Source organism: Lissotriton helveticus, chromosome 8 (genome assembly GCF_964261635.1).
Source record: "Lissotriton helveticus chromosome 8, aLisHel1.1, whole genome shotgun sequence".
Taxonomy (NCBI): domain Eukaryota; kingdom Metazoa; phylum Chordata; class Amphibia; order Caudata; family Salamandridae; genus Lissotriton; species Lissotriton helveticus.
Window position 1 is genome coordinate 571,664,045 of NC_136069.1, and position 16,669 is coordinate 571,680,713.

General features: G+C 43.6%; 1 protein-coding gene across 1 annotated transcript in view; it reads right to left on the bottom strand.

The window, feature by feature from the left end:
- LOC144773770 (protocadherin-9-like) overlaps window positions 1-16,669 on the bottom strand; it is a 1,011,061-nt gene that overhangs the window by 474,273 nt on the left and 520,119 nt on the right. The window contains exon 3 of the mRNA XM_078658891.1: window positions 7,988-8,071. Coding sequence (XP_078515017.1) covers window positions 7,988-8,071 — 84 coding nt within the window. The remainder of the gene's footprint in view (window positions 1-7,987; window positions 8,072-16,669) is intronic.

Here is a 16,669-nt window from a genome sequence, read left to right on the forward strand (position 1 = left end):
AACGATTTGGTGACACTGGGTAGACGAGTGTTACTTGAACGAATCTTGTCGGCTGTTAGCTGGTTGGCTAAAAGAGTCCCGGGGTGCACGATTGCCTGGTCCCACATGATTCCTAGAAGGAGGTGGCAGGGGGGCATTTTGGTGTCAGCTCTGAACCATTCAGTTAAACGGGTCAATAATAAGATTGGTAGATTGTTCCGTTCTGCACAGTTGCATGTCATTCCACATGGGTGTATCCGGGGTGACCAAATGTATCTGAACGATGGGGTTCACCTGTCCAGGGAGGGGAATGATTTACTCATAGGAGACAGGGTTGCATGGCTGAGAGGTTTTGAGGAAGCATGACCTATAGGAGGAGTTGGGGGGGACCGGATGGTCGGTCAACCATCCGGTCTGTGGCAGTAAGGTCATGATCGGTGAGCAGTAATTGAAAGGTCCCTAGAGTGGGGCGCCACCCACAATGGATGGGAGCGCCCGGGGGAAGACGGCCATTGGCCCCTTCCACGGGGAGGCGGCACCCACTAAGGATGGTGCGCCTAGGGGGAGATGGCCATGGGCCCCTCCCAGGGGGGGAGGCGGTTATATGCCCCTCCTTACTAATTTCCCGGGGGCCGGATATCCGCGACGGCGGATAGAGAGTGTGGGGTTGGGGGGGAGAGTCCACGCTGTCCTTCCTACAGAGACCTCATACGGGAAGTCGGACGACCCTTAAGATGGCGTCGAGTAGAAAGGGGGCCCCCACCACGACAAGGGAAGTTACAGTTGGCAATGAGGGTACAGCCCTCTGCGCATGCGCCGCTCACACAGTGACGGCGGGAGTTTGGTAGTAGGGATCTGACACCGGTTAAGACCTTGCCGTTGGCCCTTAATTCTAGGATGTACAATTTGAATTAGAGTGTATGCATTTTCAGGATATCGAAATGTGATAAATGACAAATTGTACATAATGCATAATGATGAAACTTTTATTTAATGTTTTAAATTTTGTTTCATATTTTAATAAATACGGCCGGGAGGGTGACTCCCTCCCGTCTTCCAAAAGTTCAACTATTGTCCGACTTCCCATCCTTGGGGATATGTGTTGGGAGGGGGTGGCGGCATCCCGGCCATATGGAAAGGGGCGACCGCTCGGTCCCCCCGAACGTATGGATGGGTGCCCGAACCTCCCGGGAAACCATTTTGGGCGGGGTGGGCGTTGCCCGGCTGGTATGCCCAAAGCGGCGTGGCCGGGGCGCGCCTTCCCCCGCCCGAGAGGGGTTGTCCTCGACACCTCGATGGAAGACCACGCCCAGTAGGCGTACCGGGGACGGGTACACGCCCTCCCGCAGAAGGATAAAGGAGCGGGAATCCAGAAGATCGTCCTCTTGTTCTTCGGATCGGAAGGCTGCACCCACTCGTTGCTCGTGAACCCTCGACGGAACAAGCAGCAATTTTGACCCACCCACCAGGCCCTTTTAGCAAAAGTTTGGAGGAAAATAAAGGTTTCTGAGTGATGAAAGTATAGGCCTTTTTTCCTTGGTAGAGTGTATGATGGAACTCTGAAAATAAAGATTTGGTTTGCATTGGAGAAATTTCTTCTTGCAGGAAAAGTTCAGTGATAACAGTAAAATGATGTGAAATTTTTCTTTTAGTAGGTAAACAACTGTCGTATTTATTTGTCGGGCGGTAAGGTCATGATCGGTGAGCAGTAATTGAAAGGTCCCTAGAGTGGGGCGCCACCCACAATGGATGGGAGCGCCCGGGGGAAGACGGCCATTGGCCCCTTCCATGGGGAGGCGGCACCCACTAAGGATGGTGCGCCTAGGGGGAGATGGCCATGGGCCCCTCCCAGGGGGGGAGGCGGTTATATGCTCCTCCTTACTAATTTCCCGGGGGCCGGATATCCGCGACGGCGGAGAGAGAGTGTGGGGTTGGGGGGGAGAGTCCACGCTGTCCTTCCTACAGAGACCTCATACGGGAACTCGGACGACCCTTAAGATGGCGTCGAGTAGAAAGGGGGCCCCCACCACGACAAGGGAAGTTACAGTTGGCAATGAGGGTACAGCCCTCTGCGCATGCGCCGCTCACACAGTGACGGCGGGAGTTTGGTAGTAGGGATCTGACACCGGTTAAGACCTTGCCGTTGGCCCTTAATGCTAGGATGTACAATTTGAATTAGAGTGTATGCATTTTCAGGATATCGAAATGTGATAAATGAAAATTGTACATAATGCGTAATGATGAAACTTTTATTTAATGTTTTAAATTTTGTTTCATATTTTAATAAATACGGCCGGGAGGGTGACTCCCTCCCGTCTTCCAAAAGTTCAACTATTGTCCGACTTCCCATCCTTGGGGATATGTGTTGGGAGGGGGTGGCGGCATCCCGGCCATATTACCAAGGGCCTTATCGCCACTTTAGTGGGAATTTTTTCCCTCTAAAGCGGCGATAATTTTATCGCCCTATTACCTAGCTGTCGCTAACACCAGTTAGCAACAGCTAGTAGGAGATAGCGATCATCTTGCGGCCCACTTTGCATGTCAGCGATATTTATCGCTAATGACATGCAAGTGGGCGTGCCAAGATGTTAGCGACTGTAAACAGTCACTAACATCGCTATCTCCTATTACCTACAAAGGCGTACTTTTGGAAATATTCGCGCTAAGCGTGATTATCTCCTAAAGCTAACGCCTGCCCAGAGCAGTTCTTAGCCATGTTATCCAATGGTAAGTGGATAAAATGGCTAAGAGCATTAGCTCGGTAATGCATGAATATCGCTGACTTAGCAAGGTTTATCTGCGATAAAAATCGGCAGAACTCGGCGATAAAATGATTCCCGCTAACCCTGCTTAGCGATAAATATCGCTATTGCTAGGTAATGTGCCCCCAGGAGATTTGGCAAACAGGACTGGCTATCAAAAGAGACATGAAAAGTGAACTCTCTCGTCTTTCTTGCATTAAAAACAACACAAAGAGTAGGACCTCATCTTCACTTCGCTATCTTACCACTTGGTATAACTGTTATGTTATGCTGTGCTATATTGATTTGCATAGAGCACTAATCACCTGAGGGATATCCAGGCACTTGGGCAGGTGTGAGGGTTTTTGGTCCCCAAGGTGCTTGTATAAAGAGCTAGGTCTTCAGCTTCTTGCGGAACTCAAACAGTGAGGCGGAGGCTCTGATGTGTTGAGGGAGTTTGTTCCATCTCTTGCGTGTGAGGTAGGCGAATGCGAGACATCTAGTTTTGCTTGTGTGGATGCGGTGAATATGTGCAAGAGTGAGGCAGAGAGTAGGTGTCTGGTGGGTTGGTAAAACTCAGTCATTTTAATGAAACCATTTTATCTTCACTGACTCTTTAGTGCTATTTTAGATGTTTTGGGGCCAATTATCAAAGACCTGAAGGTGTACATTATTACATTATTAAAGAAATACTGGTTTACAAACTCCATAAAGCGTATGTGAATTGGTCCATACATGCTTGTGGGTATTAAAACAAGAGTTTAAAAATAAGTGGTGCGTGTTCTAAAAGTGGAAACCTTCTCATCTGTGTAAGTTATAGTTAAAATGTTTTTAAAGGTAGAAACTATTATGTGTCACTCTCACTGAATTGTTATCATAACTCGTGCACTTCTGAGTGTATTTTTAGTTGTTTTGCATTGTCTGGCAACACTTCTGAAAATAAAGTGTCCCAAAGCATTACAGCAGTCATCATTCCTACTGGTGACATGGACAGGAGTGGTGGCGGGGTCAGAACATAATAAATTGTGCATTTCAACATCAAAGTGACTAATTATTCTTTGAACATCAATGAAATCCCAGTGTAAATCCCAACTAAAATAGCAATTGTATTAAAATGTTTGACTTTAGTTTTATGTCTATATATCGATAGTTTTACTCAGTCCAATTTCAGTGCTAAAAATAGATAATTCAAGTTAAAAATATATACATTTTATTTGTTCTGCTCCACTGGTCACAATGATTGATCCTACATCGCAAGTCAGACACTCCAATAATTATCGATTGTGAAATGTGATCCACCCAAGGATGTAGAATACTTTTTTAATGAACTTTGTCGAAACTGCACATCTTCACATTAAAGTCGGACATGTTGGTTTTAGTGCCTGAATTCGAGACGGCAAGGGCGGCTCTCGCATGGTTCCCTGGCATTCTTTTGTACTGTCTCTGCCAGCTGTATGTTGAACTGATGTGACAACCTGCCACGGAGTTTGTGCCAGCTCGCACAGAAGATGACTCTCTGGTGGCTTGCAGCTGGATCGATACCTGTTTCTTTTTGGAACCAGGCTCTCCAATTCGCTGTGCATGAAGGGGAAGTAATTGCAGCCTCCACCCTTTGCTGCAGAGGTCAGACGAGGTCAGGGACATATTTGGGATTGGTTTAAAGAAGGTGCAAAAGAAAAGCTGTTTTTTATTGAAGAGAGCAAACAAAACGTATTCTCCCTGGCTGAGAAATCCGTGTGCAGAGTGAACTATTCTGAAGTCGGTGCCCTTGAACATTTAATTAAAGAAGGCAATCTGATAATGGCTAATCTGAAATAAGACGGATAACTGCAAATCAGACGAGAAGAGATCGGAAGAGAGTGTCTGCACATGCCAGGACCCTTGCACCTTTCTCATTTTCGATCACTTCCACAATTCTTGGTTTATTATATCATTTGTTTCATAGTGTAATTAGACATGCAATGTATACGTTTTATCACAACTAGGTTTTTTCCATTGTCACAGTCCTTATAATCATACCAGGCCTAACAACCATGATATCATAGGAAGTGCTACCCTGTTTAAAATGGTAAATTATGCCATAACATATTTTGAGTGTTTCTCAGGCAACATACGCTTTGATCCGAAAGTATATCCAAGAAGGAAAACCCAGATTATATTCTTGCAAGGATTAGTGATTGTCAAAATAAGTAAAATACACACGTTCTGCTTTAGGGAGATAATAAAATATTGTCATTCACATTAATTCACTAGTAGGCAAAGATTTCCACAAATAAATAGACCATATCTTACTTTACAATCGTGTTTGGTGCTAGGAATAAAAAGAGTATGTCTGATGGTTGCTAAATTGGCATTTAATGAAAACTATCACACTTTCAAGTGCGCCCTAGATTTAAATATTCATTTTTCTCTCTTAGTGATAGGTTTAACGGATTTCCTTTTAGCAGCTTGCCTTTGAAAAGTTCATATTCCCGCTTTAAAGTACCTTAATCTGAAAATATTTATGTTTTGTCGGTCACAGATTTCTTTCAGAGACATGAGGCTTCATTTAGAGATTGGCAGATGAGGGCATCGACCCAAAAAGTGATTAATGTCCCAGCGCCCTAAAGGATATAGCTAGCTGTTACATTTTACATAGAATCTGTGGCAGATGTCACACAAACATAAAGTTCTAAATAACATTCGGGGTATGCAAATGTATCACCCCAAAAGCCTGTGGAAGATTTTATGTGAAATTAATTTTGAATTAAAGAGTGCCTTTTTATGCAGTAAATTATGGATTTTGACTCTTGTCTTTCCTGCGCAAATTACGTAAGTACTTTCTATAATTGAGTTTACGTTGAAGGAACGCATTTGCTGCTGGTACTTAATGGAGGGATGTAAGAAATGCAAAAGTAAAGTAAGTTTTGGGAATTCTAAGATCTACTTTTTAAGGTATCAAAATGTACGTGTTACCAATCAAAGGAGTGATTAAAGATACGTTGTAAAAGATGTCTCAAGTCCATAACAGAAAGTGGCATTTTTCTCAATAGGACATTTATTTGACTGGGATTAGGCCAGCCTTATGATATGTTTGCCAACCACCAGGCTATTTCCTCAAAGTCTATTTTTAATGCCTGCCTCCTGTTAAAAAGTTGATTTTCAGGGGGTTGCTTCTTAATGAATCTACAATTACCACAATTTTCATCCACACATTACGATACTATTGAAGTTAGCATTTAAAAAAATAATAAATTTGAGGTAGTGGTAGCCAAATGGTTGCGTTTTGGCCCACTCCTACTGATTATCCAGTACCTAGTAATATTGAAACATTTCCTTCCTGACATATGGCGAAAGAAAGTAAGTATATGAGACTCTGAAACAGTAAAGGCTTGATTGCAGATCACAAACACACCACGTGTATGCGTTCTTGGCCTCTATTTTCTCTTTGCAGCGAAGAAGAGATTCATTTGCTGAGATTATCCGAGTAGGGATGTAGACCGTATAGAACATGTGGATCCGGGAAAATGCTAATTATAGTTGTCACAACCTCATTACATCTCCTCTAAGAGAGTGTTAACTGTAGTTGTAGTGTAGAAAGCAGAAGCTAATAAAAGCTGATACACTTTTCTACTCATCACAGGTCAGAATTCGGAGTGAAATGACTGAGTGAGAAAACCAAACAGAACAGATGCAGCCTTTATTTTTACACTGTTACTGACACAGTGAGATATCAAAATATACTTGTCTTCGAAAGTTACCTATCAACAAAACTCATCTGCAATGGCAATGCAAACTCATCTGCAATGTTTAAAAAGAATTAAAAATGGAAGGATATCATTGTCGATACATTGGCCATACATCCCACAGCAGTTTTAAGAATCATTTTTATGTTCTATGTAGGAGCACCTCACTACAATTGAAACAAGGTCTTCCTTGAAAGAGATATTGCTTCAGAGGTTTCAGCCACTGTTGAACTAGCTGAATTCTGGTAGATTTTACTTAGCCACAGGTATCATACATTACACAGTCTACATGTTTCAGCTCTGGTTGCTTCACTGGCAACCTGCCCCAGGACGATAGGTAAAAAAGACGGGCAGGGACAGCATTAATAAAAATATAACATATTGCTTAAAAAACTATTTCCAATTTTATGACATGCATAACAAGATGATAAAATAAATACTATGGAATTTGCCAGTTATGTACAGTACAATCTCATAGGAACTGACTGTTATACTGTTGCAGCACAGACAAAGTGGAGGCTTTAACCAGTGGACTACTCAAGAGGAAGATTCTGGTGGCATACACTTGTAAGTCACAATGTTCCACATTGAAGTGCCTACCCATTAGGTCTCAATGTGACATCTTCATGCCCTCACTGCCTTGCCAGTTGAAACTGAGTTCAGAATCTGATGAGCAGCAAAGCCAGTTTTGATCTCTTCATATAGGAAATTCCCTCTTCCGTAGCAAAAACCCCAGTTTTTGGAATCTTGTCACTCTGTTCTGGAATGCAGCTTGCTAATCAGGCAGCAGACTTTGGGCCTTATTTTTGAAGGCCTAGCGCGCCGTTGCGTCTCTTTTTCCCATTTTAAAAGTGGCGCATCGGCGGCACAAGGCCTTCATAAATAAGGCCCTTTGTTCCTATCCCTAACTGTGAATTTATGACTGTGTTAAATCACTAATGTTTGCAACTTTTCTACGGTCATATATTGGGTCTGCAGGTGTAAAGATTCAAATAGGTCCCACTTTGCCCAATTTGCATACACAAAAATAGTTGTGAATTGATCACTTCTGAAAATACTGTAAAATGTTTGGGAGCTGCAAGCAAACCAGTAGAATAAAACACTGCCCATAAGGATAAACTTAATTTTTTCATGACACCATTCAAGACAAAAATATTTCTTAATAATATCTCAACACATAACCTGTAAGCAAATTCACACAGAGTTCCTGTTAGGGGTTCTTCTCTGAAGGTCATAGAATTTCCTTCAGATATTGGTGAGAACAACATATGTGTAACACATCTGCAACGTTGCATGGAGACATTTGTTTCCTTTCTGGATATGCATTGAAGGACACTCTCACTGGCATCCAAAATGAAGAAAAGGGGCGGGCTGTGCAAAAACAACCCCAGGTTGCTGAACTTTTGCGAATAATGTCACCGGAATGGCAACCTACAAGACATCTGCAATATTTTAATTCTAACATTATTTGTAAACCTTCTCTCAATTTGACATCAAGGTAGCCCGCATTGGCTCGCAGTCTTAAATTGTGCAATATCTTACCATATTCAGAAACCTTTGACTGGAATTTTGGCGCTGGGCTGTCTCTTCTCGAAAGGCTTAAACTCATATGATGTTGGACTTCATCTGTTTGTGAGATAGAAAAAAACTGAATATTAAGGGATTTCCGATTAATAAACATGCTTGAATTAAGAAAGAAATATTACTTGAAAAATGTCTCTCTTTTGTGATGTCTGATGGACTCTATTGCTTTTCCTATTTCGTTTTGTTAGGAAAGCTTCAGAAAAACTATGTCTATTTCACTTTTAAAATTATGATGCAGGAAGGCTGTCAAGATACACATATATATTCTTTTTTATATTTGTATCATATTACTTCCTATAATTTGCCATTACACTTTCTCATCTCCACTGACCAGCTATAAAGAACCAGAAGTGGAGAGTCAGGGTAATGGAAACTAAAGGAAGGAAACCATTTAAATAGTAAACATTTACAAAGCCAATAGATCTGTTTTTGGTTAGAGGGAGTATTTCTTAATAGTTGACAATAATTTTATGTGTGTTGCACTCAGTTGTCCAAAAGTGAAGCAACATCTTGATCTATAATATTTAAGCTGTGAGTAATAGCGCTTTGATGAGCAGACTGCATTAGTAGAGTTAAGCTATACCCTCAAAGAAGGTATTTATTTGAAGGAGTTAGAAGATGATGTTTGCATTTTAAATGGTTAACATCAAAGACATATTAGCACAATATTGCTTAGTAAATTCTTTTGATAAAGACTAGGAATTTTCATTTCATCTTTAAGAAAGCCTATCTTCAAGTATGACTTTACTTTGTGAACCACAATGCTGTACACTGCACAGGTTATCATTACAGCAATGGGAAATATATGAGCATTCATAGGTGATTGATTGATGAATATCACAGTGCCTTATTGAAATACTAAGGCATTCCTAAACAAAAAATATGTAAATCAGCAATTAATGCATCATTTTGTCAGCAACATAAATGTATCAGCAAAAAATGCACTGGGTCTCAAGCTAAATGTTATATCTGCAGTTCTAATGACATGACTGTTTGATAGCACCATCACAAGTACCTAATGGCAACACAAAATGGCGCAAAGTGGTCATCCTCAAAATGCCCTGAACTTGATGAACTGCCAATCAAAGCAATGGAAAAGTAAGAGTCCGTCGTGTACAGTGCACTGGGTGTGCCCAGGCCCTGTATATCAAATGCCACTAGTGGGCATCACACCGAACAGGGAAACGGATGCTCCTCTGTTCGAGCAGCACTGGGGCAACTCACACTCGGCATTAACTGCAAGATAAGTTTTCTACACATGGAAAAATCACGCATTTTTGTTAACACTGAGCAACAGGCTGGTGAGCCACTCACTGCATCAAAGTGAGGCCCTGCTCCCTCGCACACAGAGCGTTACCACATGCACGCTGTGCCTCATTTATTTGTACACCCAGCGCTTCAAGTACCGCTGAGACTTTTCTGGCCCTGACATCTCTTCTGCCTGCCTATCACTACCCTCACGTGGGCACCCGGCTGGGTAGCTTGTTAGTTTATTTTCTTCACTATTTTCATGGTGCCACTGCTCCTCACACTAGGCAAGGCAGGCCTCGCTTCAGGTGTCCCATCATTTCTAGGTCCTGAAGAGACCCTACATTCTAAACATGGTCAAAACGCCATCGACAGTTAACAAAGGTGAACCATTACCCAGCACTTATGATTGTATAAAGTGATGTTCAACACATGTCAAATTTTCTGATGGTCGCCCAATGTTGTATAGTGAAACCTTGCACATATGTCACATAATATGTCACAATTAGCCTAGGTTCCAAACGTTCTTTCACTGGGACACCTCTCACTACTGTTTATTTACTATTTGCTATAAAAAAATATTTTTATTGCGAAACACCACGTATGTAATGTTTATTTTACCTGCTTACTATATAAAAAACTGCACAAATTAACTCCATCCTCGTTGTGTATGGTCAGCGGTCTTTTTGACATCATTCCAACCCTGTACATTGCCATTGTGCACACTCTATCAGAAAATACCTTTATTTATCCACAAGAGCCATTGTTTCCTCACATACTGGTGGGCCTGCAGCACTGATTGTGCCACCCACATGAGTAGCCCGGTAAATGGTAAATGTATCTCAGACCTGCCACTGCAGTGTCTGCGTGCACACTTTTAAACTGCCATGTCCACCTAGCAATTGCATCCACTTGCCAGGCCCTAGCCCTCCATTTTCTTACATTTAAGGCACCCCTCAGGTAGGCCCAAGGTACCCCATAGACAGACCTTCCCTTTTCTTACATTTAAGGTGCCACATGCAGGGTACAGTGTATGTGAAAGGTAGGACATGTACTATTGTGTGTCACATGTCCTGATAGTGAAATACTGCCAATTTCATTTTTCACTATTGAAAGGATGTCTGTCCCATAGGCTAACATGGAGGTTTCTTCATAACATCATACAAGTATAACTTTTCAGTGGGACAACATAGAGAAATAAAGTTTAGGCTCTCTGAATTCAATACCACATCTTTATAGGAAGATGGTTTTTAAATTGTGTGTTTGAAAATGCCACTTTTAGAAAGTAGGCATTTTCTTGTTTAACCATTCTGTTTGGCTCTGCAATTTGTGTATTGACTGTCTTGTTTTGGAGTGGCAGGAGCTGGGGATGTGCATCAAGGGGGTTGAGGTGTTCCCGCCTTTCCTTGGTTGACTCATAGCTGTGCTAAATAGACCTTGGCTGCATTTAGAGTGTTGTGATGAGTCTCACTTGAGCCTGAATAGGCCGTGTCTCCTTTGCACAATGCTGTCTCAACTTCCTGTGATCATGCTGCACCCGAGAGGACAGAACTGGTTTGGCCTGGGCTCAGAGACACTTGCCACATAAAGAACAAAAAGAAAATGGGTTATAAGTATTGGTTATTAAACCCCAGAGAACTAGGTCACTTCTGGACTCAAGTGGAACCTCTGCCAAGAAGAGGAGCTGGAGAGCTGTAAGTAGGAGTACTGCCCCTTTGCTGTGTGTGCTATGCTGGGTTGGCCTGCAGTTGCTGTTTCTGCCAAGTAGAGGACAAAGACCGGAACTTTGCTGTGAACCTGCTTGAAGAAGAATCTCCAAGGGCTTGTGTGTGCTTGCCTCCTGTTCTGAAGTCTCAGGGCTACAAAGACCTAACCTGCTTCCACTGACCAGCACCTGGACTCCTCTGTGGACTCCTCTATTCAAAAGGGTGCCAATTCCAGTTCCTGGGCCCTTACAATTGCGTGGTTGGTGCTTCAGAGCAAGAATATGATGTTGCAACCTAAACCGAGGCCAGGGGCACCACTCGTGAAGTGCACAGCGCACTTCCCGGCCGGCACTGCAGCTCTAATAACCAATGAGGGTGACCTCAAAAACTGTCCGGCATTGCATTGCATCACCTGAACGGATGTCTCAACACTGATGCTGCCTAACATCCCCTGTCCTGGATTCAACACCTCCCCTCCTTACCTACTCGACGCCTTTCCTCCCTGTGGCAACTGGGAACCGGCCTCGCCATGGAACAGACGCCTCACCTCCACGACACCATGCATAATCTGCTGACTTCGTTTCCAATGTACTGTTGTTTGGGGGTTCGTTTGACTTCGTGCCTGGCCCGCGCATCTGGCGGTCTGCGCTGTACTTTGGATTTATGCCTGTCACAACGTCGTAATAGCCCCAGGTAGAGCTATTTGTTTCCACAAGTGCTATTTTTGAAGTAACTGTTCTAGAAGTCATAATCTTGATACATATGTTGGATTTCTGTCGTTTTGGTCTTGTTTGGTTTAGCTAAACATACTTTTTTTTCTAAACTGGTGTGGTGCCCATTTGTGGTGCTTTCACTGTGCATGTATATCTAGTACATAGTGCATGAGAAGGTCTGTGTTGATGGTGGTTACGTTTGGGATTTATCCTTGAATCTTCATACTAGTTTAAGAAGGATTTTGACCTAATGCCTTTTTCTTTTCCAAATGTATTGGGAGAAAGATTCATCAACAACAAACTTCAGTTTTATAATAATTACTGAGATGCAGTTCAGCGTCTCCTCTAAAGATGATACACTGTGTGGCTGGAGCCCTGTATAACCTTTAAGATAGGTTGATTTCTCCTTAAAAGGGTTGCAACCATGGACATCATACACCTCCCCAACCCTCTCCAAAACTGGAATGTGCAACCGAGAACAAGCAACAGCACAGTAGCTCTGGTTCCTACTCTGAGGGGCATATTTACTAGAAAAGTGGCGGAGTGTGGCGTTAGCCTCTTAGGCTGAACGCCACGCTCTGCCACTTCTGATACGCAGGGTTGCATCATATTTACAAAAATAAGGTGTAACCAGGCGTTTCCCCCCAAGCTGGAGCTAAATACAGCAGCCTAGCGCCAACGCAGGCACCCTTGCACCATAGTACAAGGGTGTCCGCGATGAGAGGAAGATTGTTTATGTGCAGGAAGGTGTCCCTTCCAGCACATAATCAATCTTTAAATGGTGTTTTCAAAATTCTTTGTGTGCTGCTTAATGCAGTACACATAGAAGTTGCAAAATGTCCATTTGTTTATTGATTGTTTATGTGCAGTAAGGGACACCTTCCTGCACATAAACAATCAAAGGCCTTTTGCTATTTGTATGTGTGCTGCACAACACAACACACATGGAAACAGCAAAAACGAGGAGAAATTAAACATTTCTCCTTGTTGCGCCTGTTTAAGAACAGGTTTTCCTTTGATGAAATGATCATGTTTTTGCTAATCTGTTCATGCAATTGTTTTATGTAAGTTAGCATTTGCTGCACCATTTTATGTTTAGCCGCCATTTTGAATCATGCCTGTTGGACGTGGCTCTTTTTGGCAGGATCACCCCTGAACCTTTGCCTTAAGCTCTGACGTGGTGGTAGTGGTTTTAGGCCTCTGGGCACTTTAGCACTGTGGCCCAGTGTAAAGTGCTTGCGCTCTCTGTGTACCTGTGATGAGGTTGGCCTGCCCTCCCATAGGAATGCATGGGGGATAAGTGTTTACATGGTAATTCCTGGTATGAGAGGAGTGCAGGGTAGAGTTTAGTATGTATGAACTCGTGAGGATAAATGCTGCGCAATGTTGTGTGCAGATTTATGGCGACTGGTGGAGAAATGCCACTTTTAGAAGTTGGGATTTATGTGTGCTGTGTGTCTGCCTGCCTGATGTGAATTGCATGTCTGTCTTGTGACGCAGCACAGAGAGGAGACCCCAAGCAGCACCAGTGAGCTGGTGAGTGGGGCTCGAGTTATGTGGTGCCTGGGAGAGGCACAGAGTCAGAGCGGCCCCGTCTGGCAGCGGGCCGCTCCAATGCTTGGGGGTAAGTTCTTTTTGGTGCATAAAAGAGCCCAGTGTCTTTGGGGGCAGATCGAGGTGCATTGTCGGCGCTAAGACGGTCCCGCCAGAGAGCAGGCTGCCCCAACAATGGGGGTGTTTAACGCCACCAGTGGAGTCCAGAGGGCACAGAGGTGCCAGACTCCCCCCTTCATGAGAAGTGCCACAGCTGCACCAGCGCGTGCAGCTGCAACAAATTGGGCACAATTGCGAGAGAGTCCCTGAGTGGGACCAGAGGCACAGAGGTACCAGTGAGTTTCCAGGCTGCCCAGCAAGTAGTGGGCAGCTGCTACATTTAGGTTTGCGCAGTGGGGCACTTTGGATTTTGCTGCATAGGCAGCAGCCCTGACATTCTGGACACAGGGCATTTGAGCCCCTTTTGCGAAGGCCAGTTTGCCAGGGGGTCCGTGATTTACCTGATATTAGGAAATGTGATGCTTTACCATGATTCATACCATACCTCTAAATGTGTTTTTTATGATTATGAGTTTGTTTGCATATTATGGTTTATGATATTGAGATTATGTTCCTATGCTAGTGAGATTATGTTCCACTGAGATTATTTCCTAATTTGGGTTTTGCTTAGGAGGTGAGGGTCTAATGCGCTTAGAAATCAGATGATTGCATAATGTGTTTATGCTGGTGAAGTTGGCGCAGAATGTAATTTGTGCCTAATGTGATACTGTGCATAATGTGGTTTATGTTACAGGCTGATGCTGAGTACAGTGATTACCAGTGATAACTGGTTGTTCGTTTATGATATGTGTTACTCTTACTAAGTTCGCTTTGTGATGGTTCTTACAGTGGTCCAGTGGGCCCTGCCAGGTGTAAATAATTCCTTGTAAATATGACCTAGTGCCAGGTGGCACGATGTTTATTATGTGAGTACTATTCTAATGTGTTATGAGAATACAAAGGCTATTGATATAACCTTGTGTGGAGTTTCTTTTGTGGTATGCCTGGGATGTTGTTACTGCGTGCATGTGCAAATGCTTTACACATGGCCTCCGGGATAAGCCTGACTGCTCGTTCCAAGCTACCAAGGGGGTGAACAGGGGTTATCTTTGGCGTGTAACTCCCTTGCCCTGACTAGAGTGGTGGTCTCTGCCTGGCTTTGGCGCAAGCCTTAGCCAGCCAACGATCCCATTTCTAACAATGCCATTAGCTGCTTATTGTCTCCTTGTGAAGCATGCTGTGGAAATTTTCATTTCTCCAAGGTTAGTCCTTGCTCTGCTAATGAATACAATGTTCTTTTTAGCGCATACCTTTCCCACTAGATAGAGGTCTTCTTCCACCAGTCTATCGGCAGGCACGGACAGAGTGATCTTGAGTAGAAGATACTGCGTGCCCGACCTCAGAATCGAAACCCATCCTACTGTACTTCTTTGTGTTAGCGGTACTTGCTTGGAAAATTCCCATATGGACGGGTCTTCCTTGGTTCTGCAATGTACATAATGTATCTCTATGTTTGCTAAAGTTAGTCCTCTCTGCAACACCCCTAAGCGACTGGGCAGACGGGGCTCCACTTCAGTGTATCTGAATGAACATATACTTGGTTTGTATTCTCTACTGTTTTACTGACTCTTCATTTGGTATGGAAGGCTGAGAGGTGCTTGTGAGTGACCCAGGTGACCCTAAACGGGCCACTTCGTTCAACATGGTCTGAGTTTTGGCACTGCCCCATATTTACGCATCCCTTGTAAATATGGGGCAGTGTCAAAATCAATGGATGTTGCAGTGGAACGCCCACTGTAACACCAATTGCCCACCCCATTTTATGCTGAGTATAGCATGAAACTGGGTCTTATCTACAAGGCAGCGTTAAGCCATGTTAAGTGGCTTAATGCTGCCTTGTAAATAAGGCAAAGTGCATATCGCCACAGGAGCATCACTAAAAGTGACATTCCTGTTATGATAGGGGTTTTCAAATATGCCCCCAAGTGTCTGTGTAAAGGCCCTTTAGGCTGAATATGGAGTGGTGATCAGAGGGCCCTGAAAGTCGCAAGTTCCTGTCTTGTAAAATGAAAACTAAATATACATGTAAGCAGAATCTCTACAACCATTACTCAATATGTAAATCCAGTTGTGCAATAGCAGACAACATTATATCCTGTACATGGTTTGTACCACATGCAAAATAGGCAATAATGCCTGGGCAGTGCCCCACATCACCATGGAAGCCAGCTCATCGCACAGTGCACAACGCGAAAGCCTAATGGGTCTTTCACTAAAATCCAGGGGCCTCATTTCTGAGGCCTTGCGTCACTTTTACGCCGCCGGTGCGTCACTTTTTGTGACGCACCAGTGGTGTAAAAAATGCGCCTTGTTGTGCCATATTTACAAAGTGACGCATCTAGGTAGATGCGTCACTTTGTAAACCCCTGCGCCACATTATACCTGCGCCAGGTATAATGTATGCAAGGGGGGGGTATTGACGCAAGGAAGGGTCGTAGAAGTGACGCAGTGAAATCTATGTGATTTCACTGCGTCACTTTTAGGACGCCGTTGCGTCAAAATCTTGCGCCTGCCTCACAGCAGGCGTAAGACTGACGCAGGCCCTTTCACATGGGGCTTGCCCCATGTGAAAGGACGCATTGCTGGAGTTGCGTCACTTTTGTGACACACTCCAGCAATGCGTCACTTTTGCGCTTACAGATACGTCAGAAATACTGACGTATCTGTAACTCCTTGCGACATGATGCGTCATACATTAAATTTGACGCATCAGGAATGTCGCAAGGAGTGCGCACTGAGAAGTGACGCATCGCTGCTTTCACGCAGCGATGCGTCATTTCTCATAAATGAGGCCCCAGGTGTTTTTGGCATAGCAAGTCATCTGCAAAGAGCATTTTGGCACAACACAAAGTCCGCTTTTAGCAATATAGAGACATCACCGCAGCAGGTGTGAAAATCACAATTGTATACAGTGCAAGAACACAACAGTTATGGATTCACAAACAATAACGTAAGCAAGCTCTCTCCTGTAAATATATGTATTTACAGACTAGTTTAGGATAAGAAAGCTGGAACAATTAAATGTGTGTTTACAAGCGAGAATAATATATAAATAGTGAGCTATGGCTCTTGAACGGATATCGTTTAATTCAAGGACAGATTTCAGCCTTGTGAATACCCATTTTTGCCATTAAGTAAATTGTAGAAAAACATGCGTACACATGAATGCTAGGACGCTAGGGGCCCTAGCTTAAGCAATGAAAAGAGACCTCCTTCCTATTGTTTGGGTGCAAAAAAACGAGCTGATGTACCTTTGATACCTGTCACGCCTGGTCCCCAGTGTCACTGCGCCAGCTGCATTAATGAAAGCTACGCCCCTG